The sequence below is a fragment of the Anser anser genome (assembly GCF_964211835.1).
Source record: "Anser anser genome assembly, chromosome: 1".
Lineage (NCBI taxonomy): Eukaryota > Metazoa > Chordata > Aves > Anseriformes > Anatidae > Anser > Anser anser.
The window spans coordinates 100,410,333-100,436,944 of NC_139720.1; the positions used below are offsets into that span (position 1 = coordinate 100,410,333).

The following is a 26,612-nucleotide window of genomic DNA, read 5'->3' on the forward strand; positions in this document are numbered from 1 at the left end:
GAGCGCGCTTGGCGCCGCGCGCGCGTGCGGGGGATCACGTGGCCTGCAAGGAGCTGGGCGGGGGGGGAGGAGGAGGAGGAGGAGGAGGGGGGTGAGGAGGGGAGGAGGCAGCGGCGCATGCGCACGCGGGCCGCTGTCAGCTGAGACGGGCCGCGGCCGCTGCAGGGAGCGGGGCGCCGCAGGTGAGGATCGCGCCCCCCCCACACACACCCCCCCACACCCCCCTCCCGCCTGCCCCCACCAATCCTCTCCCCTCCCCCGCGGTCTGTGTGTGTTGGGGGGGGTCCCTGTCAGGGCCCCCAACGGCCGCCAACGGTCGCCAACGGCCGCCGGTGCCCGCCGCCGCCATGATGGCCCGGCCCGGCGTGTGGGGGCTGTGGAGCTCCAGTCAGCGCCGGCCCGACGGGGGTGCCCGGGGCGCTTCCCCGCTGCGCCGTGAGGGCGTTGTGGCACGGCAGTGCTGCTGCCAGGGCCCGAAGGTCGTGGTCTGGTTGAAAACGCTGCTGGTGAGTCCAGGGCGGTTTGTGTTCCTGGAGCCAGGGGTGGAATCTGAGCCCAAATGAGGTGATCCGCCCGTAAAACTCGCTTAAAGGTAAGATAGGTCTGAGGTGGCTTTGTTCCGGGTGACATTCACATCGCTAGCCGTGACCCTCAGGTATGTGACACGTGTGTGTCAGGATATATCTGTTCAAAGTGATTTCTTCTACAATTTTATTAGCTTCTCCTACTACAAATTACAGAATTCATATTCCAGCGGGGAATAAAAGCAGTTTGGTGATCGTTTTATTCGTTGTAATGCAATACTTCAGCAGAGCACACCAGTCATTTAATCTGTCACAGTATTTAAAATGCTAATGCTACTTGATGAAGTGGAGAGGGAAAAGGAGGAAAACCTGCTGACAGCAAGCTAAAGCTGGTTCATGGGCCCACCCGTTTGTAGCGCCTCAGGGAGCATGTGCCAAGTGTAGGTTGGCATTGGCAAGTGAAAGTTTGAACAACTACAAGGCAGACCCTTAAATTATTGTGTCAGTTGCTGAATTTGTACTGACTTAAGCACTCCACAGACCTGCAGCACATGAAGGTTTGGCTTGTCTACACCGTACTTCTAAAGGTGTTTTCGATGAATATCAAGCATACGTATTTAATGGTATCTATGTTTTATTATTTTCTAATTAAGAATATGTGACTTGAAGTCAATGTCTACAGGTCTTTGAATACCCCAAAATCTTGCAGATTATTTTTACTATGCTTTTCAGGTTATTAAGTCATGTCTTCTTGACAACTATTGTATTATTGCATGGCAGAAAAAACTAGTATTAATTCCATAATCAGGAGACAAAGCGTGGCATTAATGATAAACAACCACAAGCATCAATTTGATAGAGTGGGGAAGGAGAAATTAAGACGAGGCTGGAAAATGTCAGCTGACATCAGCTGACTCTTCAAATGGGGGTTGAAGTCTTGTGTTGCAATAGTAACACAAGATCTCAGTTTCCTGAAAATGCACTCTTCAATTTTCCAAATCAAGAGCTATTTTCTACAGATAGTGCTGCTATTAAAGTTCATCCATGAGTGATTAGTACTACTTCCTTAATTTTCATACCATCTTAGCTTACATTTAACTTTTATTTTGATCTAAGTATATGTTAACTGCTTTATAACTCAATATAAACTTGCAAAGTCTGTAGGCTTCAGTGTGCTTCAGTCTTTTTTTTCCTTGTATGACTTGCAGCATTTATCTTCCAGATGCACATGTGTACTAACATTACTCGTGGTCATCTGAAACAGCTGTAGACCAGCAGATTACTAGAGGAGATACATTTAGATGCACCTTGGTCCTCCTTTTGTGTTTTGATATCACGATGCTGTCTCTTCGAGTTCCCAAGCCTGCCAAACTCCTGCTTGTGTTTTTCCCTCATGCTTGCTTGTTCTGAAGCTATGTTCTTAATTAGACATCCCCAGCCTTTTAGAAAGAGTTGAAAGGATTACAGGAGAGCTCAGTAGATCTATTTGGTTACTTTGGTGTTGACCAAAATATGTTGCATGCTGTTGCTGGCCAATAATAGCATGCCTTTTTTAATTTTTATTTATTTTTTTTTTAACTAAATTGCATGGAAAAGTATTAGAACTTACACAGAAGTTATCACAATGAACTGAAACGGATTTTCTTTCCCCAATACTTGTATCATTTCTTACAAAGAAAAGGTGGTTGTTTTTTTTTTAGATTTGGAACTATTGAGGTATTCTTGAACAATGGTATCCACATGATTTTTTAGAATGGAACACAGTCAAGGAAAACAGGTGATTGGAACAACTGGGATATCATGCTTGTTCATTCTTACTCACTGTCCTCAGGCATGTGACTTCTTCAGCCTTCCAGCTGGATGGAGAGAAATGGGGATCTGCTCCAGCAAGGGAAGCTGAATGAATCAACCCTTTCTGTCTGTACAGAGACTAAGCTCGTTCTTCAGTAGGTGATTACCTACAGATCCATCATGCAAAACTGGCTTAGGTTGGACCTTCTGGATGGCAGCACTGTATCTTGCCCTTGTTATGAAAAAGTGCTTTTTGTATGTGTATTGTCATCATCGTCCCCCCCACCTTTGAAAGCAGAAGACTGAGCTTATACTAAGCTATTGGATTTGGTTGTATCTCACTGCAATAAGTTCTACAATGTATATGTTATTTTTGTTCTGGCTAGCTTATCTCATCTTTGCATGCATTTATTTCGCCTGCTTCTGTCAGATTCTCCTAAACACCTCCCACTTAGAACAACTGACCTTTTGCTGACAGCTTTTTAGACTTCTTTATATAATTTACCTGCTATCTATTAGCATCATTTCTGTATTGAAGTGATACACTTATTCTGAAACTGGTTAGAGATATATGGATAAATCCTGAAAGTCATAGTCTAGCTGACTTTATTACTATCATTTAACCAAATAGCAGGTGAAAATCACTCTTAGCTGCTGAATTTATTTCCTAGGTCATCACTTTGGTTACTGCACTGAGCTTGTCTGACAGTAAATTTCAGTGTCACTGCTCACTCCAGAAATAGTTTGTCTGACAGTGATCTAATGCATGTGTGGTAGCTGTCGACAGTTCTTCTGTCATTGTTCACATCATTTTGGAGAGTCCATTGTGGCTGTTCTAAAATGTTGTAATCAAGAAGTACTAAAACTAGTATGAGAAGATGCAGTCATGACCATGTGTCCAAAGCACTGGGCCGCTTACATTAGCATTTGCTTTTTTGCATTACTGAGAAGGATAATTTTGAAGACTACTGCTGCATCAATTAACAACTGAGATTTTTCCTGCTAGACTGTTAAACGAACTGAAACTCGTGCTGAAAGTTGACCTGTTGCAGATGCAAGCTCCTAAGGGACAATGGTGTTCCTAGAGGGTGCCTCTGTAATGTGGAATTCCATCTTTGTCCTTCCTAATCAGATGAATGGGAGTTTTGTGGCCAAGTTGAAATGTTGGTGCATTGATGAGTTTCAGGGAATCACTTATTCCAACTAACTCTTCCTTCCAGCCTGCATCCCAAGAAAAATGCAGAAATCTGCCCTGTAGAGATGTAGTGTTTCCTTCACTGTGTTGCATCTTTGGGATGCTGTGAGCTGTGCTCAACGGAGTGCTGTGGTTGCTGCTGTTGTTTAAGACTGCATAAAAGATAGGTGGTCTGAACATCTCTGACACTGATTGGCTTTCTGTGCCCTAAGCACGAGCAGTGGTACTTCTGAGGTCATCATCATGGTAGAGTGCAATGAGGGATGCAAAGATTATACGTAAAGGCATTATTTTTATGGGCACTGAACTGTGCCTTTGTTAGAAAAGTTTAGTATAGCTTTCAGTTGTGGTTTCAGTTGTGCGAGTTTCCTAAGGGCCTGAAGAATTACTTGCCTGTTTTTTTTAATATTTTAATCTAGCAAATAATACTGCATCTTCCAAGAAGTTCAGTTAGTGGGACAAACGATTGGTCCTTCTCATCATTACATCATTATTTCATTTCTTACTGTAATAGAAAGTTTTAAAAGCAGCTCTTCAGAAAAACTAATATGGTGTTTTGTGGCTAAATGCAAACAGCGTTGATAAGGACTTCTTAAAAGTAAATTTTGCTTAATGAATTTCTTCTAGATCCATGAAATCTTGAGGGGTTTGTTACTGTGACAAATTTGCGTCACCTAGTAGATATTCAGACAACTGCCACCATACATAGTTTATGTTGGAGGGGCTCTGGCTACTCTGAAGAATCTGTAAATACTTAGGTAATTGAACATAAAATCTCCAAATGTGGTTTAACTTGCTTTAAAACATAAAGATGAAGTTTTCCATTACAGGAAAAGTCAACCTCAATTTAATTTCCTTTTTACGGGAGTCCCATGCGAATATGTGTGTTTGTGATTCCAACCAGGTGTTTCATTATACCAAAGTGCTGGAAAAGAGTGCTGCTATCTCCGAAGTGTATTAGGTTTTTTTTAAAGGCTTTCATGCAAAATCATTCTTGATTCAGCTCTTCAAGCAAGCTGCTTTGTCAAATACATCACATAATAAAATGAAGATTCCATAATATCCCTACTTTAAAGACTGCTCTGAAAAATAAGGGTAGCGAAATGCTTCCTGTGAATTTGTAGCCAGTATTTTGGCTATCGCTCTTAGGGACAAGGGGTTGGGTAGTGATAAGGTTCACAGAGGAGCTGGTATGTTTTAACGGGCCCAAATTACTCATATGTTTTGTTGTATAAAATACCTGACCCTACCTATAAATCTAGCAGTAGTTGTTTTGTGAGATTGCACACCTTTTGTCATGTAAGCTAAGAATCTTCGACTGTTCAGAAGTTACTCTACTGAACCGCAGTAAAGCTTGCTGCTGTAATTGCTTACAGCTTTGCATTCATCTCATTTTGCTGTTTGTCATCTTAAAGGCTAGAGCAACAAGAAATATTTCAAGCAACAAGGCCAAATGCGCCTAAAAGCTGAGTGATGGTTTTATTTTATGAAAACAAGAGTGGATACTTTAGCTTTGCAGTAACGTTAGTGAGGTTAATGAAACTACTGCTCATCTAGGGGAAATGACTGAGCATTGCACAAAGCAGATGGCTGCAGAACTTCTCAGCCCTAGCAGTTAGAAGACAGGATCAGGATGAGAAACTATGGTCACTGTAGGACACAGAAATGAATATTGTATTGGTATTCTCTGTTATAGCTTGGATCTCTGTTGTGTTAGATCTTTATTCTGTGTGAAAGTCTATCAAGCCAAAGAAGGGGCAGGAGGCATTACAGTCTGAAAGGAATGTCAAATTTTTCACAGTCAGAAGTTAGTAAAGCAATGTAACAGCTCAGAAATAAGGGGAAGCTCATCCATTTCAACCTCTAAAGCTCTTCTGGAGAAGCCTTCTGGGCTGAGAGGAAAGAACCACTGTAGAAAAATGTATTGTGGAATGCTGGGTGGCTTTTTAGGTGGTGAAGATTTACTCACACAGACAAAGTGGCTTCTCTAGAAACAGGAATATTTTAATTGACAAAACTGGGATATTTACTGATTCTAAACACAGTGTGACCACTGCATTTGAAGTCAGAAGGCTGGTTATCTACTGAGCTGATCAAATCTCCAGTGGGTCAAATCAGTTACACAGTGAATGAGTTGCCTGCCTTTCTGCCTGGATTGATTTCTGCTCTGCTAACTTCTCGGCCATGTTCAAACACAGCTTTTCTCTAGTCCAGGTCTGCTCTAACTGAAGAAATCTCCCAAAGCTTGGGTGCTTGAAAGGTAATTTATGGTTGGTGGTGCTTCTTGCGTGGACAGGCTTCACAGCCCCGCTTTGTGGTAGGGGAGGGTCTCATGTTTATTTTATTACATATATATTCATGAATTTATGCATACTTGGCTTGTGTGTGAGATATGTTGTTTGCTTGAAGTGTGAAGCTTATATGTATTGGCTGCCCACCAGTGAGTCCCCATGTGTTTGAGGAAGAAGGCAGTAGGAATTTGTGAATGAATTGCTGTGTTGCACAGTTGCACTTTGTAGCCATTGGCTTTCCTGAAGGCATCAGACTTCAGGAGAAGTGTACTGTGCTGACAGTGGCAGCCTGTGTCTGTGTCTCTTTGGAATACACCTGGATTTAACTGTACATGTGTTAAGTAGCAAGCCTCACATGAGAGGAAGTGGCTTTATAGCACCCACGAACAAGTTGCATGAAGGACAAATTGTGTTGTATGGTTGCAGGTGGTTCCATAGCTCTAAGTGAGCATTATTTACACAAATTCCTGACCTATCAAGAGCGGAGACAACCTCAGCGTGCCCTGTGGCAAGTGGAACTGTATGAATATTTAAATGGGAGGCTGTCTGTATTGCTGAGTTTAAGAAACAATGATACCTCTGGGCTTATGGCAAGAAGATTGGTACAGTTAGTATCTCAATGCTATGACGCTCTTTTTGAAGAGAAAATTACAGCATGTTACAGGAAAATCCTGCATGATTTTCTTATATTGCAGCTGATACAAAGTTGGAAGGTAGTTGTTGACATACCAGAAGGCTGTGCTGCCATTCAGAGGGGCATGAACAGTCTAGAAAAAATGGGCTGACAGGAGTCTGATGCTGTTCAACAAAGGCAGATGGCAAGCCCTGCACATGGGGAGAAATAACCGCATGCCCTGGTACTGGCTGGCAATTGACTGGCTGCAAAGTGGTTTTGCAGAAGAGGTCTTGGTGGACACCGAGTTGAACCAGCTATATGCTGTCCTGAGTGCTGTGCCTGGTTCTGGGCTTTCCAGGGCAAGAAAAATGTGGACTTACTGGAGTGAGTCCAGAAAAGGGCCACAAAGATTGGTTGAAGGTTTGGAGCATCTCTCTTAAGAGGGGAGGCTGAGAGTTATTTAGCTTTGAGAAGAGAAAGCTCGGAGAACCTGACCATAAAGTGTATAAATACATAATGGAAGGGAACAAGGGAGATGGAGCCAGACTCTTCTCAGTACCTGTTGAAAGAACAAGAAGCAATGGGCACAAATTGAAATTCACAGGGTTCCCCTTAAACATAAGAAAATGATTTTTGTTTGTTTGTTTACTGCAAGGGTGATTGAACACCGGAGCAAGTTGTGCAGAGAGTTTGTGGAGTCTCCATGATTGGAGGTAACCAGAACCCCACTGGGCGATCTGCAGAGGTGCTCTCCAACCTCAGTAATTCTGTTATTCGGTGCCTGAGAAACCCGGAATCATTTTCCTTGCTGTATTATGGTAAAATTGCAACCGTGTAGTGTGAAGGAGCAAATGTCCTGAAAACGCTATTTGTTGTCCATTCCCAGTGACCTGTGTCAGAGTTCTGGCCATGCTGTTCCTTCCGGGAAAATATCCCGGATTGTAGATGCAGAAATGCTGCCTAACTTCTGCATTTGTCTAGTAACTCAGGCACTGTACTTTTTAATACTTCCTCTTAAAAATATCATCTGTTCAAAGGGGAAGTATAAAGTCTCCAACTTACAGCAAATCCACGTCAATGATTACCATATTTACGGGACCCATGCAACACATCTTCGTGCATCTGGATAGTGGGATTTGTGCCCTGTACCTCTTTCTTTGGAAAACTTTATTTGGCTGGGTTTAACTGTGTAGGCCTGTTAAGCTTTCCTGGATATTGAATGTATGGGCTTGTATTCTAACTACATTTTCCTACCCAAGAAGTCAAAACACATTACTCTGTTTCGGATACAGTAAAATCTGTGACCTTAGTTCAAATTTACTCCAGCAGAATGAATCCAAGCACTGTTGACTTGCTAACATGATGTTGCTGCCTCTGAACTGCTAGTCTTGTGCTATTTAATACTGCTTTGGTTGGCGTATTTGAGCATTTGTGCCAACTTGACATGTTGCTTATCCTAGAACCTGCAAAGACAATCTCACGAAGTTGTGACGGTTGCAGGGAGCACTTTGGATCATGCGGTTTCTTGGGGGAGAGACCCCACAGCTGCTTGTCCTTTGTGCGATATGCAGGACAGTGTCAGTGCCTGCTGATCTTCGGCACCGGATGCACGTGGCCGTCACTCAGTGTGGATCATCAGTCTGTGTAGCTGAGGTGTTGGATATCATGCAGCTGCATCAATGCTTCTGCCAACTAGGGGGAGGGCTTTTATGTTAGCAGTGGTAAGCCCCACAAGACTATTTTGACAAGAATCAATACCTATTCTAAATACTCCAGCAATTAGCATTGCAGTGCTGTCAGCGTCTCCCTGTGCAGTCTGTTGTTAAACAGTCGTGCTGTTAAGCTGGTGGGGAGCGGAGTGCACTGGCATGGATATGTTACACTGGAGGCAAGCTGATCCCGGCAGAAAGCAGGCGTCTCTCTCTTTCTCCAGGATTTTTTATGCACCCCTTGGAGCATTTGGGATCCTTGGCTTTGCAGGAGGTCCTTGCTGTGAGCAATGTCTGCTGCTTTGAATTTCCTGGGCTCAGTACTGGGCACTAAGGAGGGCGCAGATGGGAGTTCGGCTGGGCTTTAGGTAGCTGGTTTGCTACTGCGGCATTCCTCAGTGCTGGTGGGAGAGAGACTGATGACTCATCAAGTCAGGTGGTTATGCCTCTGCTGTGTGTCAGAAATTTCTTTCCCCTCTGCAGCAGGCTTTCTCATCCCTGTGTGTAGGGGCACTAGAAGGACAATTATTTCTGAAGTGGTGATGCTTAGCTGCTGAATTCTTGCACTGCTTCATTTTCGGGGATTTGCGTTCCTCTGTATTTCTGCAAAATAAGGTAAGAATCTGTGTTTATGTTGGTAAATAGTCACAGATTTTCTTCCTTGCTATAAGGAGGCTCCTTCTAAAGATCTCACCAGAGTCTTAATTTTGAAGAGGTCTTTGTGGTTAGGCAGATCATTGTGTAAATTGGGGACTGATCAGATGTTTAAGGCAGAACCAAGGAATGGTAACAGAAAACAGCACTGAGAGCAGGATACTTTCATTATGGGGGGTTACTGTGTAGCCAAATTGCTGTGCTGGGGAGAAATAAAGATAGAAAATGAGGTTTGCTGGCCACTTCTTGTTTAAGGATGACTATAGTGTTACTTTAAAGCACCTTTCAGTCTGAGATGTTTCTGCAGCAAGTAGTATTTTGATTTCTGGTACTGTTATGCAGGATATGACCATGTTAGAGCTTAAAGCATGTTTCAAATTAATAGTTGATCAGTTTAACAGAAGGAAGATTACTAATTTATAAGTTGTAGAGGATACAAGATGCATTTTTTTATGATATGGGGATTAAAATTAAGCTAATACTCTGTGTAGGTGTGCTAGTGGAGTTTGCTGGAGTGAACTGCATATCCTGTGCTGGCGAGAGGCCTCTGAAGGGCTGTAAGAATCAGTAGATTTCCAAAATGGCTAGCTGCTTTGGCTTCTGGGGTCAGTACGTACTGTCTGCCCACACATGAAGTGATGTTCAGCAAATTCTGGCATGCTTTAGGGAAGTCATTTTATCTGAGTACTGACAAGGCAGACATGTAACAGTGTAAGTAGATAACGTTTCTGCTCTCTAAGACTTTTCCATCTAAAATAAACACCTAATGCTGATATGCAAAGACGAGAAAACAGTGTAGAGACAAATAACATTTTTTTCTTAATCTGCACTCAAGGTTAAAAGGTTAGTAGCCCCTTAAAGAATGGGTCAGCAAAGGTGAGGAAGAATTCACGGCTTCTTTTACACTTGGAACAGTAGCAGATACTTGTGTTTCAAAGCAGTCGGTACAGCTGCTGATGGTCAGGACAGGGCCAGGGTTCGCTGGCCTGTCCGTAGGTGATCCTTCCCTGGTAGTTGGCTTGGACGGTAAGTGGGGAAGGTGGCTGTAGGAAGAGCAGCCACAGGAACAAGAGAGGCCGATGCTGGAAGTGAAGAAGTTGCCTTTTAACTGTGGAATGACAGTTTTGAGGTGGTTCTTCGCCTCCCTGAAAAATAAACAGTTGCTTCAAGCAGCAGCTTCAGCCAACCTTCAGGTTTTGACTTGGATATGAAAAGTTAATTTAAATTGAAGCTGGCCAGTATTCTTCCCACCTTTGCTTACCTTGGTAATTTGAGTCTTTGCTAGGGGACCATGTACTGTCTATTTGCCAAACTGGATAATTCACTTAGGAAAAATTGGTTTAACCCTTTCTTCATTGTGCTCCTCTAGAAGGTTTGGTATTTGGACTCTAGAGGTTGTTTCGTGTGGTGTGTTGAAGTGAGCATTTTGGGTGGATTTTATAAGACCAGCTGCATTTTTTTCAGTACAAATAGTAATTGTGCTCAAGTTTTGCAATATTTTAATTGTCAGAAGCAAAAAAAGAAAGATGAGACAATTGTGTTGGTCCAATTAGAACCAGCTCTTACCAGTTGCTCAGGAACTGCAGATTGCTTTGTGAGGCCCTCCCTCTGCACCTTGTCAGAGGGGATTTATGAAAAATAAGCAGTGAAATTAAAGTCATCTTCAGCGCCTAAACAATAGGCAACTTAAAGGATAAATTGTCATTTTAGAGAGTAGGGGGATCTAACAGATGCCTCACTTCGAGAAGCTTTGAGCTCTGAGTTACCAGTTCTACTCCAGGCTGGTAGCAACTGAGTCACGATCAACTGTTGGGGTGGCTGCTGTGAGAGGAACCGCTGGTAGCCATGTTACACAACCCACTCCAGTGAGAAACGGAGCCTGGAAGAAGCTGTTCATTGGGACAAATAGGAGTTTTGAATCATTGGAGGTCCTTTTCTTACAGAGATGAGCCACCGATTTAAAACATTCGTATTGGTAAAGAGGCTGAGGGGCAGAGGATCTGTAGTATAGCGTTAAAGAGATGGAAACGGTCATAAGATCTAAGGATGGCAAATGTCAGCTACCTATGGCTCCTGAAGAGCAGACGGCAAAGCAACTTTTAACAGTTGTGGAAGGGGTGGCAATTTAATTGTCCTCTACTCACTGTATACATGGCAGGCTGCAAGCCTGTGTGTGCTTCTGTTTGCTGCCTTGCAGATGACGCTGGGTCAGGTCAAGCTTCTCGCGGGGACTGTGAGTGTGAACAGATGCAGCGCAAGGTTCGCATCACTGAGCAGTGCTGGATAGGCCCTGTTGATAAGCAGAGCACGTCGTGTGCTGGGGCTACCACACTGCACCTTCCACCAGCACTGTAAAAGTGTCAGTAAGGTAGAAGTGGGCAGACATTTGCCTTGCTGTTCTTGAACACCGATCAGTTTCCAAGGTAACACAAAGCATGATAAGGGCTGACAAAGCAAAACCCTTAAATGCTCTTACCAGCACCAGAAGCAGGACAGCCCAACCGCCAATTACAGGACAAACATGGATCTACGAGGTCTGTCTCTGAAGAGCTTTTCCTTGTTTCACTTCTCTAGTCAATAAATGGCAAGAGATGTGAGTCTGTTGTTTAACTGTTGTGAGGTGGGTTTTTTGGCCATTTTTCAGCACAGTTCCTCTCTAATGCTCCACAAGTTTCACCAAGAGCAAAGACGGCCTCATTCCTTTTGCTAACTGTGAGGCATGTGGAACAGACTTTCACGTTTGAGTGCTGGTGCTTGTCAATTTTTAAATTTTTTTTTTTTTTTACTCTGAACACTCTGATTCAGCAATCTGAGATAGCAAAAATTGAATTTCCACAACTAATATTTGAATTATTGCTTTTTAAAGAACAGTGGTGGTAAAGCAGCACCAGAACATTCTGTATACAGTAGACTAGAAATCACTCAGTCATGGAAAACTCTGTGTTTTGAAGGCGGCTAGATGAGATGTGGATGGCAGAAGAGGTTCTCCACTGTTTAAATATCTTGTTCCTTGGCTTGAAAGAAGACCAGCAGTTTTAGGGTATTTTTGGAGCGTGTCTCTTCTGTGGAGCATATTGGGGAGTGATGTTCCGCCATGTGTTTCTGCAATAGTGGAAGCTAGTTCTTGTTTGCTTAAATGAGTTACTTTTTAACGTTTTATTGCTTTAAAATCAGAGCGGTTAAGGTGCTTCGGGCTGTATGAGTTCAGAATTATTCAGTGTTTTTTCTAAATGGAAAAAAAGAGTGCAGAGGGGAGGGAGAGGATGAACTTCCTGCATATGCTTGTGTTGTTTAGAAATGACTTTTTTCTCTTTTTCCTTCTGTACAGTTAAATAGACAAAATGGACTTCTCCAAGCTACCCAAAATCCGTGATGAGGACAGAGAGGCTTTTGTTGGCTATGTCCATGGAGTCTCAGGACCTGGTAGGTATTTTGTAAGGAAAATCATAGCTTCTGTTTCATCTAGTTTATTATTAATCGAGAAGTATTATTACTTGTTAGCTTGGAAGAAGTATAATAAAGTTCTGGGTGGGATTTTTTTTTCATTTTTAAGAAGGATTGCTGCCTTTTACTCTGATAAAAGATTAAGAAATATACTAACAAGGTTTAATGCTAATTAGTTTTATTTAAAGATATAATGACCAGTAAGCAGGCTGAGGAATAATATTTAAAAAAAAAAAAAAAGTTAGCAAGCATTCTCAGTGAGATAAAGCCACTTGTTCAGGAAACTGCATTAAGCTTCTCTATAAATGTATGTGATGCTTAGTCTGTTCTCACTGAATCACAGAATCATAAAGGTTGGAAAAGAACTCCAAGATCATCTGGTCCAACCATCCCCCTATAACCAATGTCACCCATTAAACCATGTCCCTAAGCACCAGGTCCAACCTTTCCTTGAACACCCCCAATGGACATTGACGCCTCCACATCCCAATGCCTGACTGCTCTTTCTGAGAAGAAATGTCTCCAAATTTCCAATGCGAACCTCCCCTGGCACAACTTGAGGCCATTCCCTCTAGTCCTATCACTAGTTACCTGTGAGAAGAGGCTGACCCCCAGCTCCCCACATCTTCCTTTCAGGTAGTTGCAGAGAGCAAGAAGGTCTTCCCTGAGCCTCCTCTTCTCCAGACTAAACGACCCCAGATCCCTCAGCTGTTCCTCACAGGGCTTGTGTTCCAGACCCAAACCCATTTGACCCTTTGGACTCTGTAATATTCAATTCTCTGCCATTGTCAGGCTGTCCTGTGTTACTGCACAGTGTGTGTGCTGCGGGTGTCAGGGAGGGTGGCAGTACGTGGTGGTATTACAGCTGGGAGAAGGATGACTGCTCCTCCTGTTTTATCACCTTAAATGGTTTATATGGGTTCTGATATTAACAGCTTTTGAATTATATCCAGACTGTACTGGCTTTTCCTCTCCCTCCTGCACTGTTTTCAAGAGATGAAGGAAAGGATATTAATGTGAGAACAGAAGAAGGGCATGTATTTTTGTTAGTGGAGCTGCTTTGAGAAACTTCCATGGCTTGTACCTACCTAAAGAAAAATGCCAGTTCCTTAACTGCAGAAGGGATGCTATAAAAGACTTGATAAATTTTGTCCTAAAGCAGCAACACCTCATGTAGTAGTCCATGTGCAACCTGTTAAAATCGAAGTCAACATGGTAGAAGGCTGCAGGTCCAAAACAAGTAGACTTCATCTGTAGAAGGTTAACTTAAATGCCTTGAAATACACATCCCTTTTCTACAAAATAAAATATCAGAATAGTGTTTCCCTAAACTTGTGCAAATGTCTGCCACTTCAGACATAAAGATATGCATTGCTTTTAGTAAATACCGCAAAATTGATCTATGTATGGAAGTAGTTTGTTACTGAGAAACACTACCGAGTTAAACAGAAATTTATAAACTTGAAAATGCAAGTTCCCAGCCACATCTTGCTGTAACTACAAAGTGTCAGGTGACCTTTTGACATTTTCTTGTATGTTTTAATTTAATCAGATGGGGAAGTGGCCCAGCTAACTTAAACGGAGAAGTGACTATTTAATATGATGTCTGCAAAGTCCACGGTACCTCCAAAACCCTTAACGTTCACCATCTGTCAGGATATACCAGAGGATTTGTCTGTGTACTATGTTCTGATAGTATTGTCTTATGAACATAAAGGAACAGTGTAAAATGTGTAAAAGAAAGCCTTTTTTTTTTTTTTTGCTTTTAAACTAAAAATATCAGGACTTGTGGCAGCCAAGTTATCCCGTTGTTAAATCAAGGATGTGCTTCTGATTTGGGTGAATACCAGGCTTATCCTGTCCAATTCTTACTGGCTTCTGATGAGCTAATTTGCTGAACTATAGGAAAAATATTCACATGTGTGTCTGTCTTCTACAGTGGTCACCGCTTGCAACATGGCAGGTGCTGCTATGTATGAACTGGTACGAGTAGGCCACAGTGAACTGGTAGGGGAAATTATCCGACTGGAAGGTGATTTGGCAACCGTCCAGGTATATGAAGAAACGTGTATCCTTTTCACTGATCCCTTTGGAGCAGCCAGACTGTTCAGTCCAGAACACAGCGGTGGTTATGGTAAAGGCAATGAACAAAGCTGGCTGGGACCAGCGCTTGGTACTTCCAATGCCGGCAGGCAGCAGCATCTGTTCTGCCACATCTTTTGTAAATTCTGACACTTCCAAGGTCAATCTTACCTTGCTTGGCTGTGTGACAAATAATTTTTTGTTGTTGTTTTACATGAAAACCAAGTAATATATATTTAAGTTCACGTGAATTCAAGTATTACAGCTCCTTGCTAACAAAGTTGTTGGACAAATGTCAACCACGATTGGCAAGACTACCAAGCAGTAGTATTTGTCATATTTTTTTCTTTGCTTTTGAAAATTCTTCTATCACACTTCAGAAGGAAATGTAAAGTGGGCAGGATTTCTTCTGGACAAACTATTCCAACAGATGTGATAAATTCTTTTTTTTTTGCTTCTGTATTGTGCTTGCAGAATCTGTGTCCAGCCAAGACACAGCCTGTATTCTAAAATCTAGTCTTAAAGTGGATTTCCTGTTGCAAGTGTAAAAGAGAACATCAGAGCAATTCATTAAACTTGAAGCCAGAGATTTTTTTTCTAAGTCTTTTAAACTGAAGAGTTGGCTCTGCCTATGTGTAAAGGCCAGGAAAAAGCCTGTGCTGACTCCCAAAGTTTTGTTTTGGGGAGTTGGATGGTAAACTGGTTACTAGATTGTGTCTGTACCTAATAATTTGTGATTTTAGTTGTCTCATCATTGTAATATTTAGTACCCTTCCATCAATACATTGAACAAATCCAGTGTTTTAAGTATATCTTATTCTTAGATCTCTTATGAGAGGATAATGAAGGCTTTCTGAACTCAATTTGCATTTACTCTCAAGTCTTACATAGGCTTTTGGCGTTTTCTCTTATATTCTAGTAGGGCCTTTTGTGAAGGCCCTGCTGGCCTTTTGCATCTTTGGAGCTCAGGTGGTGCATAGACTAGACAGCTCAATTTTAGAGATGAGGGAAATGCTAATCTAAGACAAATGCTCTTTAAAATAAGACTCCTGACAAAAAAGCTCTGCAACGCTCACAGTCAAAACAGTTGTGCTGTGTTTATAACAAATTATGAAGCAAAAAATTATATATTTTCACGGCATCGTCTGGCTTTACCAATAAACCTAGAAAGCAGGTTTGAAGACTTAAGAAATGCGTGATGCGTTGCCATCGTGCTGCCTTGTACTCTGCTAAATTCATGCATGTAGTTGATTTGAACCATTGATCATAAAGCAGAATATATACTCCCCGCTTTGCCTCTCTGGAGGATGGGCAACTTTGTTGCTTTAGCACTTTCAGCTTGAGTTTAGTATAAAGTCTACATGCTTCTCAAATGATGATACATAACATACTAACAAAAGTATCGCATTAAAGTTAGAAAGATGATTTAAGAGTATGATGATGTGAATGTGATGCCTTCTTCCCTGTCCTTTGCCTGGATGAACTTTTCCTCAGCAAATCTTCAGCTGGTGTCTCTGTAGGAGATCCTGTACTGCGTACTGGCAAACCCCTCTCAGTGGAACTGGGACCTGGCATTATGGGAGCTATTTTTGATGGTATCCAGAGGCCTCTGTCAGACATCAGCACTCTGACCAAAAGTATCTATATCCCTAGAGGTGTCAATGTGTCAGCTTTGAGCCGAGATGTCAAATGGGACTTCACACCTTCTAGAAATTTGCGGGTAGGTTCTGGTAAGCCTGTCATCCTCTCTTGCTCCTCTGCTCTTGGAGTATAGAGCCTCAGCAGACTGTGAAGTCTGTGACTGCTGGTAACTGTGGTTACAATGAATTAAGTTCATGAAAAGGGGTGCGAGGAGGTGTTAGTGATATATGAGAGTGAGGACTAGACAAGGATCATGAAAACTTACTCTGTGTGACTTACTGTGTGTTGTTGCTGCATATGGAAAACTTTCAAAGGTTTAATGTGTTTGCAGTACTATAAAGAGCCTAGTGGAATTGCACTAAACACCAGCAGGTGCTACCTCGGCAAAAAGAATAACAACAGCACACATTTTGCTCACAGTGAAGGTGGCCTTAGAAGTGGAAAATATCATAGCTTTAGCCCTTGGCACCTGCTTTTTTTTATTATTATTATTTTTATTCCAGTCCTTCAGGTTAGCATATGCTGTCCTTCCTCTACTTAGCACATTAAGCTGAGAGGTATAAAAGGAACAAGGAGAATTCCTTGCACCAGTCAGTAATTGATTCAGTCCAAGCCTTGAAATGCTTCTGAACACACGTAGTATCGCTAGCAATGTGATGTTAGAGTAATGAGTTATGTAAATGGGCTACTGTGCTGTAGCAATGCATTTACAAAAGAAGTAATCATGGTGCTAGACTTAATAGCTATGGTTATATGATTCTTTGTCAGCATTTTTTTTTTTAACTAGAGTTCTCACTTATGACTAATAGACTTGTTCTGATTTCAGGTTGGCAGCCACATCACGGGTGGAGATATTTATGGCATAGTGAATGAAAATTCCCTTATCAAGCACAAAATCATGCTGCCCCCACGTAACAGGGGTACAGTTACATACATTGCTCCGCCAGGAAACTATGACACTTCAGTAAGTCTCCCAAACAGCAGTTATCAGGATATTCCATATTTCTTTCATAGGATTGATGTACCCTTTCTGTTCTGTATGAAGCTACAAAGCCTTTCATGCAACAGAATGTCAGAGTTGACAATCACATCTGCTACCCTGCCAGCAGGGTTTTCATGGTTGTGCAGTTACTTTCTCTGTTTATGACTTACCAGTGGCATTTAAGTATGCCATGTTTGCTATCCTGTGTAGGGATCTACAGTATCCTATGAATATGAAAAGTTCACTTCCTCTTTAAATGCATATTTTTAGTTGAAGCTCCATCTTGTATTTTTTTTCCTAGTAGTGTTCTAAATATGTGAAAGTGCGTTCCCCTGGAAGGGATGATAGGGTGTTGAAGTTGTATCAAAGACCTAGCAGCACAGAGGAACTGAGATGAAAATTTGCATGCTGATCCAGTGTGCAACTGTTTGCTTACTTCAGATGTCTGGTGCTCTTTGTTAGGATGTTGTCTTAGAGCTGGAGTTTGAAGGTGTGAAGGAGAAGTTCACTATGGTCCAGGTCTGGCCTGTACGTCAAGTCCGTCCTGTTACTGAAAAGTTACCAGCAAATCATCCTTTGTTAACTGGCCAACGAGTGCTGGATGCCCTCTTCCCGTAAGTATTACCCTTGATTTTCTAGTATGTAAGAAATTTCTTTTAGGGGAGAGGGTGGTGTTATTTTTTTAAGGGCAAACAGACCCCAAACCTTCACTTTGTACCTCAGCATAAATCTAAAAAAAAACAAAACAAAACAAAAAAAAACCACCACCCACATCTAGCTGATAATATTGATTGATAATATATCTGCCAGGAGAACCTGCTAGTGGAAAAAGGTTAAAAAGTTAGTTTGATAAGATAGTTCTTGTGCATTAATCCAGTAAAGAATTGACAAGTCTAAATTTAATCATGCCAAATCTACAGAAAGGCTATAGCTTTCAAGCTTGGATATCTCCATTTGAGCACATGAGTAGGATCTGTTTCCATGGTCTTGAGGTTGTGCATTTCTAGAATCACTACTTATGAAAACTGTCACACAGAATTGTAACTCAAAATGCCTTTTTAAATGGCTAACTTCCAAGGCACTGAATTTGGTAACTTTTGGTCCTAAAATATTGTGCTGCTTATTCTTATAATGCGCACTTAAGTGCAGTTGATATTCTTTTCTTGACGTTTGCATTCCATCAGTGCTTCCAGCTGTGAAAACAACCATGTTTCAAGCCTGAAAGCATAGCTGTTGTACCAGCATAACTCACATAATTCAAGGGCAGTAGAAGGAAAAGCGTAGTTTATTCCCTCAGTCTTCTGGTTTAGTGAAATACCTCTGTGCTTCTCACCTAGGACAGAGAATGTTACTCCTGTCGTTCTGCTTTTAATTAGACAGCTTTATTAGAAAGTATATTCTGAGATGGGAGAGAGCTGTTTTTGAGTTCCTTGCAAATCAGAGTCCCTTTTCTTTACTCAGGTGTGTACAAGGGGGTACAACAGCGATTCCCGGGGCATTCGGCTGTGGGAAGACTGTAATTTCACAGTCTCTCTCAAAGTACTCCAACAGTGATGTCATCATTTATGTAGGCTGTGGAGAACGAGGAAATGAAATGTCTGAAGTACTGAGAGATTTCCCTGAGGTTAGTATGGAGAATTCATGGAGAGTAAACCATTTTGGAAAGACTTGCTATTATGCTGTATTGTAACTGAGTAAAATTTCTTATTGGTATAGTGACTTGAAAAGATCTTCCTGGCTGTAAGTTCTGACTGTAGTAGCATAAATTAGTTTTGGCTCATTCAGGAATGACTTCAGTGGCCCCTCAAGAAACATCTGGGCTAGTATTTGAATGTACTTTTTAACTTGTTTAGAATAAAGCCAACATGAATTGCCTGGGTATAATTTATAAAGATATTACCTTTTATTGGTGTTTTCTCTAACTTTTCTAGCTTTAGCACATATAGCAAATGCAGCATTTGTATTTAAAGGATGCAGTAGAAAATGCCTAGTTTAAAAAAAAAAAATGCAACAGGTTCTGTCCTGCCTGTTGTTATATGTTAGTGGATTAGTTGTGGCACAGCCTTCTGTAAAATAAGGGAAAGAGCAGATAGTCTGAACTGTTAGGTTGAAACTTTACTGTTAGAAGTAAGGGGTAGAAGTCTTGCTTGTGTCGATTGCAAGATGATGATGCCAAGCTGGAGTGGCCATGAAAAAGGTAGATCCCAGGATATTTTAAAGAATTCTGCATGAATGACAGGATGTGCATTCTATAGTTCACATGCTTGTGAGACTTCATCTGAGATATGTATGTGGGTTTATGTCCAGTTGTCAAAAATGATCTCAGATTGGTATAGGTGGGAGAAAAAACATTCTGTTTCGTCGCAGACTTAGGAGGGGAGGACAAGATATTTGCCTCTTCCGGCCTAGTAAAGTGAGGCTGAAAGAAGATAATGTACTTCCTGACACAGTGGGTTTGTCATTACTCATTTGTTTGTGGTAAGAAGTGGGTTTAATAGGGATTGGCGCTTGCAGAAGGTGAAATGAGGCTGAGGTGTGTAATTTAGGGCTAAGTTGTGTGTAATCTGGATGGCAAAACTGCATAGCATCCTGAAATCTTATATCTAGTCACTGCTTTTGTTAGACTGGCTGCGACGACAGTGTCCTCATATAAGGTGAGTACTACAGATTAAATAATTAGCTGAAGTTATTGTTTTGTCTTATTTTTCCCCTTGCATTTTAGTTAACAATGGAAGTTGATGGCAAGGTAGAAAGCATCATGAAGAGAACAGCTCTGGTAGCAAATACCTCCAACATGCCTGTGGCTGCCAGAGAGGCCTCTATCTACACTGGTGAGATTTGCAGAAGGCTGAAAAAGGTTCTGTGTGTAGAGCAAGCTATTGTGCTCTAGTATTTTCTGTTCCTGAGATTGTTGGTACCATGAAACATGCTTAATTACAGAAATCAACTCTTTCAGGCCTTGTCTGTGTGAAGTCCTAGTATCACAATGGAATTTGACTTGCTTGTATATAACTATGATCTCCACACATTAATTCTTGCTTATAAGCTGAACTTACCACACCAGGTCTCATCTAGTTTTGCCCCATGTACTATGTAAGCTTACATTCTTCATGAATAGCTTTTTACTGACAAGTACAGCTACTCAGTGGGCAGGAATAGGGCTCTCTGAGTCGCCTGCTTTCCTTTGCAGCCTCTTAGAGGTTTGTTTTTTTTAATATTTTTTAATTAAAATTTGTCAGATAAAACGTCTTTTCTGACATTTGTATTCCGGTAGCTTAGAAAGGAAGGAGACATTTTACAGTAAGAAGAGGCTGTGTTCATGGTTTCAGTGAGGCAAAGAATACTGTCAATGGTATTGCCCTGTCTCCTCAAAAAAATGCACAGAAATGTAAGATGGGATGGAGAGGTTTGTAAGCAAAAATGGGGAGAGTGAAATGAAATAAAAAAAAAAAAAAGGCAGCATGGACATGATCTTGTGGGAAGAAAGACTTTCAGTCTCTGTTGACATCAGAGTGTAAACTTAAATTATTTATCGTGTTTGCCCCTTATTGACAACACATGAGTGTAGAATTCCTTTCTGAACTGTATCCTGCAGCGTGCTGTTGTCTTTGTTCTAGGAATCACCCTGTCTGAGTATTTCCGAGACATGGGCTACCATGTCAGTATGATGGCAGACTCTACCTCCCGATGGGCTGAGGCCCTCAGAGAAATTTCGGGACGACTGGCTGAAATGCCAGCTGGTGAGTAGTCCTCTTCTCAATCCAGTCTTGTAAATACATCCTTTAAACTCAGAGCCTTTGACTTGATTCCTTTGTGTTGATACTTGCAGACAGTGGTTATCCAGCCTACCTTGGTGCACGTCTAGCCTCTTTCTATGAGCGAGCTGGCAGAGTGAAGTGTCTGGGAAATCCTGAAAGGGAAGGCAGCGTCAGCATTGTCGGAGCGTGAGTGTTGCATTTCTTTGCTTTGCACTGGCTGCAGTTCTTCCCGTATATCTTCACAAGTCAAAGTACTTTCAAAGAAGAAGGCCTTGTTGCTCTGTGCAGCTGCAGAACTACAGATATGTAAATAGATGCTTAGTCTCTGTTCAGCCTTAAGTAACGCTAAATTGTGCATAGGGGCAGAAAGAATGAATGTGGACGCTAGTTCTGTGAGGTGTGGAATCACAGTCACAGCAGTCAGAGTAAGTGGCTCCAGGAAGAGTGTCATTAGCACTGTCACTGCAAAGTACGTCAAACCACACTTAGAAAAGAAAAGAAGGGGTATTTAGAGCAGCGGTGCGGGGACGTAATTCATTATGATTCTCTTGCTGAAGAGTAGAAATACACGGAACAGCATATCTCAAGCTGTGATGGGCTGCGAAAAGTATGTGGTGCCCAGACATCATGTAGAACATGGAAATTTTCAGCTGAAGTGTTAGATGAGAACTTTGAAAAGCATTCCTGTGTACCATAGGCTGTGGTGACAGTACTGAATCCCTTCTCACCAATTACTGCATTGTACTGAAAGAATGACCAAAACACGAGAAAGCAAGTCCAGAGGCACTTGAAATTTTCAGGGTGAGAGAAGAGAAAATGGGTCATCACCACTTTCCTTTTTGATACAATGATATAGGTGGCTTGCAGTGGTATGAACTAGAAACTTATAAATGAGGCAGACACCTTTTGTAGGCTGTATTTATTTGTGTAATGTACTGTGGGTAAAATGGCTTTTCCTCATGGGGTCTTCAGGAGAGCCTCTAGCATCTGCAACTACTAGAGTCCTTTATTTGCTCTGCTTAGTTCTGCTGTATACAACATAAGTGCACAAATGCATCTGCTTTTGAGTTTGGAAGGTTTTTACCTGTTTGGGAAGGCATGTCAAGCCCAAATGAAATTGAATTGGTAATAGTATAGATAAATATGTGATATTTACCTGAAATAATTTCAAAGTGGGATATTTTCTGTAAAATAATCTTTTCACTGTGTTTCAAGCTGCCCTATCAGCACACCTATTGAATCTGTTCCTGTTGAGGTAGGTTTGGTAATCCAAGCTGGAGTTACTACCTGAAACTAAAGTGACTAAAATCATACCTTGATATTGCCAATCAGTTACTGAAATAACTATAGTTCATGGTACCCTTGATATCACCCTTGTGTAGGCATGCTGCTACTATCACCGCAGCAGAAGCTTGCGACCTATTATTTATGTGAAATGGTGTTAGCCTTTCTTGTTTCTGTGATCACTGACCTGTATAGTCACGTTTGGTACTTCAGCTTAAACCGTGACAGTGATTCTGATTACTTTTCCTTCTGTCTTCCTGCTCAGTGTCTCTCCCCCAGGTGGTGACTTCTCAGATCCTGTCACATCAGCTACTTTGGGCATTGTGCAGGTATGTCCCTCAAGCTGCAGCTCTTTTGCCCATACTGTCAGACTCAAAATCGTTGTGCTTCAGTACGTTTGTGCCAGTGGCTGTGTGAGAGCTTTGATTTGATACAGGCAACTTTGTAGGGTGCTTTGGAAAATGTTCTAACAGTGTTAAAAGGTGACCTTATGAGATGGTCTCTGAACTGATGTGTTTGAGAAGCCTTTGGAAGAGGAAGAAGAGGTGCCAATTCCTGCCAACAGTGACTGCTCAGGAATATCCATGTGCTTCCTGATTGCATCCCTTTGAGCTGCGCTTGAAGTGTGGCCACTCTTGGCTAGGATGGAAAGTGAAGCACTTCTAATAGGTACATCGAAACCAGGAAAAAATCCTCAGAGCAGGTGACTGGGAGAAGAATATCTTGCAACTGATTGCCCATCCCTGTTTTGGGAAAAGGAGCTGAGTTAAATAGGGCTCTGCTTAACTAGACTCCACTATTGACATTGTCTTTGTTACTGCTTATTCTCCCTTATGAGGAGTCTCAAGCTAAATTCAGCTTAAAGGAGTTCATCATTTTTTGAGATACATAGTTGAAAGACACTACTATAGTTAAATTAGCATAAATCGGGTTTTCTTTTTCTTTCTCAGGCTTCTTTGTGATAGCCTTTGCTGTGTTGTTTGCTCAGACTTGCTTGTTATATTGTGTTTTTTATGTGTGTGTTTTCATTTTGCTTTCAGTTATTTTGTTTTGCTTTCGATTCGGAAGACTAGTTGATCTGTTTGGTTCTGGCAGGTTTTCTGGGGCCTGGATAAGAAGCTGGCACAACGCAAACACTTCCCCTCTGTCAACTGGCTGATCAGTTACAGCAAATACACACGTGCTCTGGATGAGTACTATGACAAGCATTTTACAGAGTTTGTCCCTCTCAGGACGAAGGCAAAAGAGATCCTGCAAGAAGAGGAGGACCTTGCGGAGATTGTGCAGCTTGTGGGGAAGGTGAGTAACCAGCTGTGAGGAAATAGGGGGTCTGTGAGCTGTCCTCCATTTCATTACTGCAAGCACAGGCTTTTGACCATATCCTAGACCAAACTTGATGGATACTGCATTGTGGAAAAAAGGCAAATGTTCACTGGGAGATGCCAGGCTCCTCCTCCATTTAACTGTGCTTTAGTGAAGCTTTCTTGTATGTTATTTGACTTCTAATGACAAACACTTTTTTAGATTTGGTAAACCTTGGCTTGAGGCTACTTTTCTCATGTAAATTAAATTGCAGGGCATCTAATAGGTGGAGTTAAGAAACTTCGCTCCAGTGTTTAAGTCCTGCTAAAGTCCCCTTTGTTGCAAACTGCAATAGTACTCTGCTGGAAGTAGACCTTGTAAGAGAGATGATGCAGACTGATCTTTATTTTTAGTAGCCTGAAGAGTTACAATTTCTCAGAAACCATATTGCCAGCAGCAGACGAGAGGTGCTGGTATTTACAAGTTGGTATGCAGAAACAGAAGTGGTCTGCGTTTTCTAAAACTGGCGATTATCTAGTTTCTTTATGGAAACCTGTGACGTTACATATGGCTCCATTTTACAGGCATTCTTTAATTTCCTTTCTTCACTTCACTATTTTGGATGGAGTGCTGAACTTGGACAGCAAAATTTCCCCTGAGAGCTCTCAAAAGGGACCTTACTGAAAATGGTTTTAGCTTAGCACTGTAAATATGATAATTGAAAGGTACCCAGCACATACTTGAGAGTAATTTAATTCCATGATGTTTAGGTGAGTTATGCTGATTTACAAGGTACCGGTAATGCTTGGTAACATGTTGTAACTACCATTGTTTGAAGAAGGTTTGGTCCTGTTGCTAGCCCTGTTCACTACTGTTCTAGCCCAGCTAAGATGAGGCTTTTCACTAGATCTTGCCTAGCAGAGCTCTCTTCTTTAGATATGCCTTTGAAGGAAAGGGCCTTCTGCAGTTTCTTATTTACAAAAATATGTTCTAAAAGACTACTTTACAGAACAGGATAGAATCAGTTCCTTGGCACGGAAGTGATACCGAGTCCAGTGGTTGTAACTGTGGGTATTGTTCCCACCACAGAAGTACTCGGACTAGTAGAGAAGAGTGCCCTAACAGTAATAACTGTGCAGCAGGGTTGTGTCTGTCCTGCACAGTACGACATACTGTTGTCATCAACTTCTTTATTTTTCTTGAATGCCACAAAGGGAAAGCCCATGGTTAGCTGTGGAGGCTCATATCAAATCCTTAATATTACTTACTGATCTAAAATGCTCAGATCTAGCTTTTCTTCCATGGATATCAGAATTTTAGGGAAGGGCGAATAATTTTACTTCTTCATGTAGGAAGGTAATGTTTCAATGTATCTCATAGCAGCACCATGTGTGTTTTCTTTGGTGGCTCTTTCCTACCTTAAAGGAAACTTCCTTTTCATTGTTTATGATCAGGTAGGCTTAGAGTAGAATTACTGACTTTTTGGCCCATTGGGCTATTAAGTGAATTGGCTCTTCTGTAGCAGGAAGTGAGAAACATCCAAAGGAAAGAAGGTACTGAAAGATAATGGTTCTTGGCCAGGACATACTATGCTTTAAACTCTTTAAACTAAGAAGGCAGGTTTAGATTAGATGTTAGGAAGAAATTCTTTCCTGTGAGGGTGGTGAGGCACTAGAACAGGTTGCCCGGAGAAGCTGTGGGTGCCCCATCCCTGGAAGTGTCCAAGATCAGGTTGGATGGGGATTTGGCCTGGTCTAGTGGAAGTCTGTGCCCATGGCAGGGGGTTAGAACTAGATGGTCTTTAAGGTCCCTTCCAGCCCAAACTATTCTGTGATTTGAATGGAGTTGAGTACTAAACTAACAGTGGACCTTACTTTCTAGGCTTCTTTGGCAGAAACAGACAAAATTACATTGGAGGTTGCCAAGCTGATAAAAGATGACTTCTTGCAACAGAATGGTTATACGCCTTATGACAGGTGAGATCTGAATGGCTACATAGCTCTCTTGTAAATCACTAAAAACTTAGACACGTTCTGTAATGGTGTGTGCCTTTTGGTTATGTTGCTAAGGCAAGGTATGCTTGTGTGTGACAGGGAGGCACAGGAATTACCATGATGTATTGTATAAATAATAATGAGGTACCTTCTGTGGCAGTCATCTGTCCATTAAAAAAGGAATTTTCTGTGCGTGGAGCCTCTGGATTGTTCTTATCATAAAAATACTCCCGTTCCTGTGAGCAAAGAAACTTGCGGAACTGTCGGGTTCTCCCAGGCTGCTTGCAGAAAGCCTAATCCCATAATGGACAAAACAGGAAGAAGGATTGAATGTGAGACTTGTACGGTGATGGTTACTGTTCTCCTGTTTTGTTCAGTGTTTGGGTGTTCTGGAAACCTCACTTTAGGATGATTGCCTTTGCCTCTAATAGGTCCCACATTTTTGAATAGGTGAATCATAGGTTCACTGTCTCCTTTGACAGCATGTATCAGAAAGCTGTGGAGTAGTGCAGGCTGTTATTTCAGGTGAGAATTCAGAGTTGTTGTGAAGGCAGGAGCAAAGGCTAGTCCTGTTAGTTGTTCCAAGATGCCTGATGAATCTTCTTCTGTTCCATCAGATTCTGCCCTTTCTATAAAACAGTGGGAATGCTTTCCAATATGATTGCGTTTTATGACATGGCACGCCGTGCTGTAGAAACCACAGCCCAGAGTGACAATAAGATCACGTGGTCCATCATCCGAGAGAACATGAGTGAAATCCTCTACAGACTTACCTCCATGAAATTCAAGGTATGTTTGTTAGGAACTGGCTTGCACTCCTTATCGGGAGTTACCAGGGCCTCTAAAAGCTGTTTACTCGAACGTGGTCATTGGTTGTCTTAGATATAGGTCTACTCACTGGGTTACCCTCTGAGTAACTTCGGTATCCATCCTTTATAGTGCAGCGTTCCTACTCCTCTCTTAAAACTCATGCATAGCATGCTGGTAGTAGCATTTACTGCTAGGACAGTAACCTGTGGCGCTGTCTGATGTTGAAGTAGCTAAGCAATATTCTGTAAAAAATGTGATGCTTATTTTAAAACTCTTATGAGCCAGTATCACAAATCTTTCAAGAATTAATGCCATGAAATAAAATTATGTTTAAAGTTGAGCATTCTTGTGTTGCCAGTGTTCTATTCCTGCAGGGTACTGGCTTGTTTCTGCAACAAGCAGATCCCTGGTATATATTCTGAAAACATCAAGAACGTAACAAGATACACTTGGGCATGTGAGCTTGCTTGAGAGCTGGTTATGTGGAAATAGGGGAAGTAATACTTTCATTTACAAACCCCGGCCACTAGAAGAC

General features: G+C 41.7%; 1 protein-coding gene across 4 annotated transcripts in view; it reads left to right on the plus strand.

Annotated features, from left to right (window-relative positions):
* ATP6V1A (ATPase H+ transporting V1 subunit A) overlaps positions 1–26,612 on the plus strand; it is a 31,094-nt gene that overhangs the window by 1,277 nt on the left and 3,205 nt on the right. Inside the window, exons 1-14 of one of the 4 annotated variants that reach the window (XM_083819962.1) lie at positions 59–182; positions 12,109–12,203; positions 14,164–14,292; positions 15,812–16,026; positions 16,774–16,911; positions 17,392–17,543; positions 18,391–18,553; positions 19,652–19,760; positions 20,547–20,669; positions 20,759–20,873; positions 22,237–22,300; positions 23,067–23,270; positions 25,155–25,249; positions 25,885–26,056. In XM_083819962.1, coding sequence (XP_083676088.1) covers positions 12,122–12,203; positions 14,164–14,292; positions 15,812–16,026; positions 16,774–16,911; positions 17,392–17,543; positions 18,391–18,553; positions 19,652–19,760; positions 20,547–20,669; positions 20,759–20,873; positions 22,237–22,300; positions 23,067–23,270; positions 25,155–25,249; positions 25,885–26,056 — 1,761 coding nt within the window. In that variant the 5' untranslated portion in view covers positions 59–182; positions 12,109–12,121. Of the gene's footprint in view, positions 1–58; positions 183–568; positions 593–8,501; positions 8,742–12,108; positions 12,204–14,163; positions 14,293–15,811; positions 16,027–16,773; positions 16,912–17,391; positions 17,544–18,390; positions 18,554–19,651; positions 19,761–20,546; positions 20,670–20,758; positions 20,874–22,236; positions 22,301–23,066; positions 23,271–25,154; positions 25,250–25,884; positions 26,057–26,612 lie in introns of those variants that run through there. The other 3 variants (XM_083819965.1, XM_083819963.1, XM_083819964.1) reach the window with 3 other exon arrangements.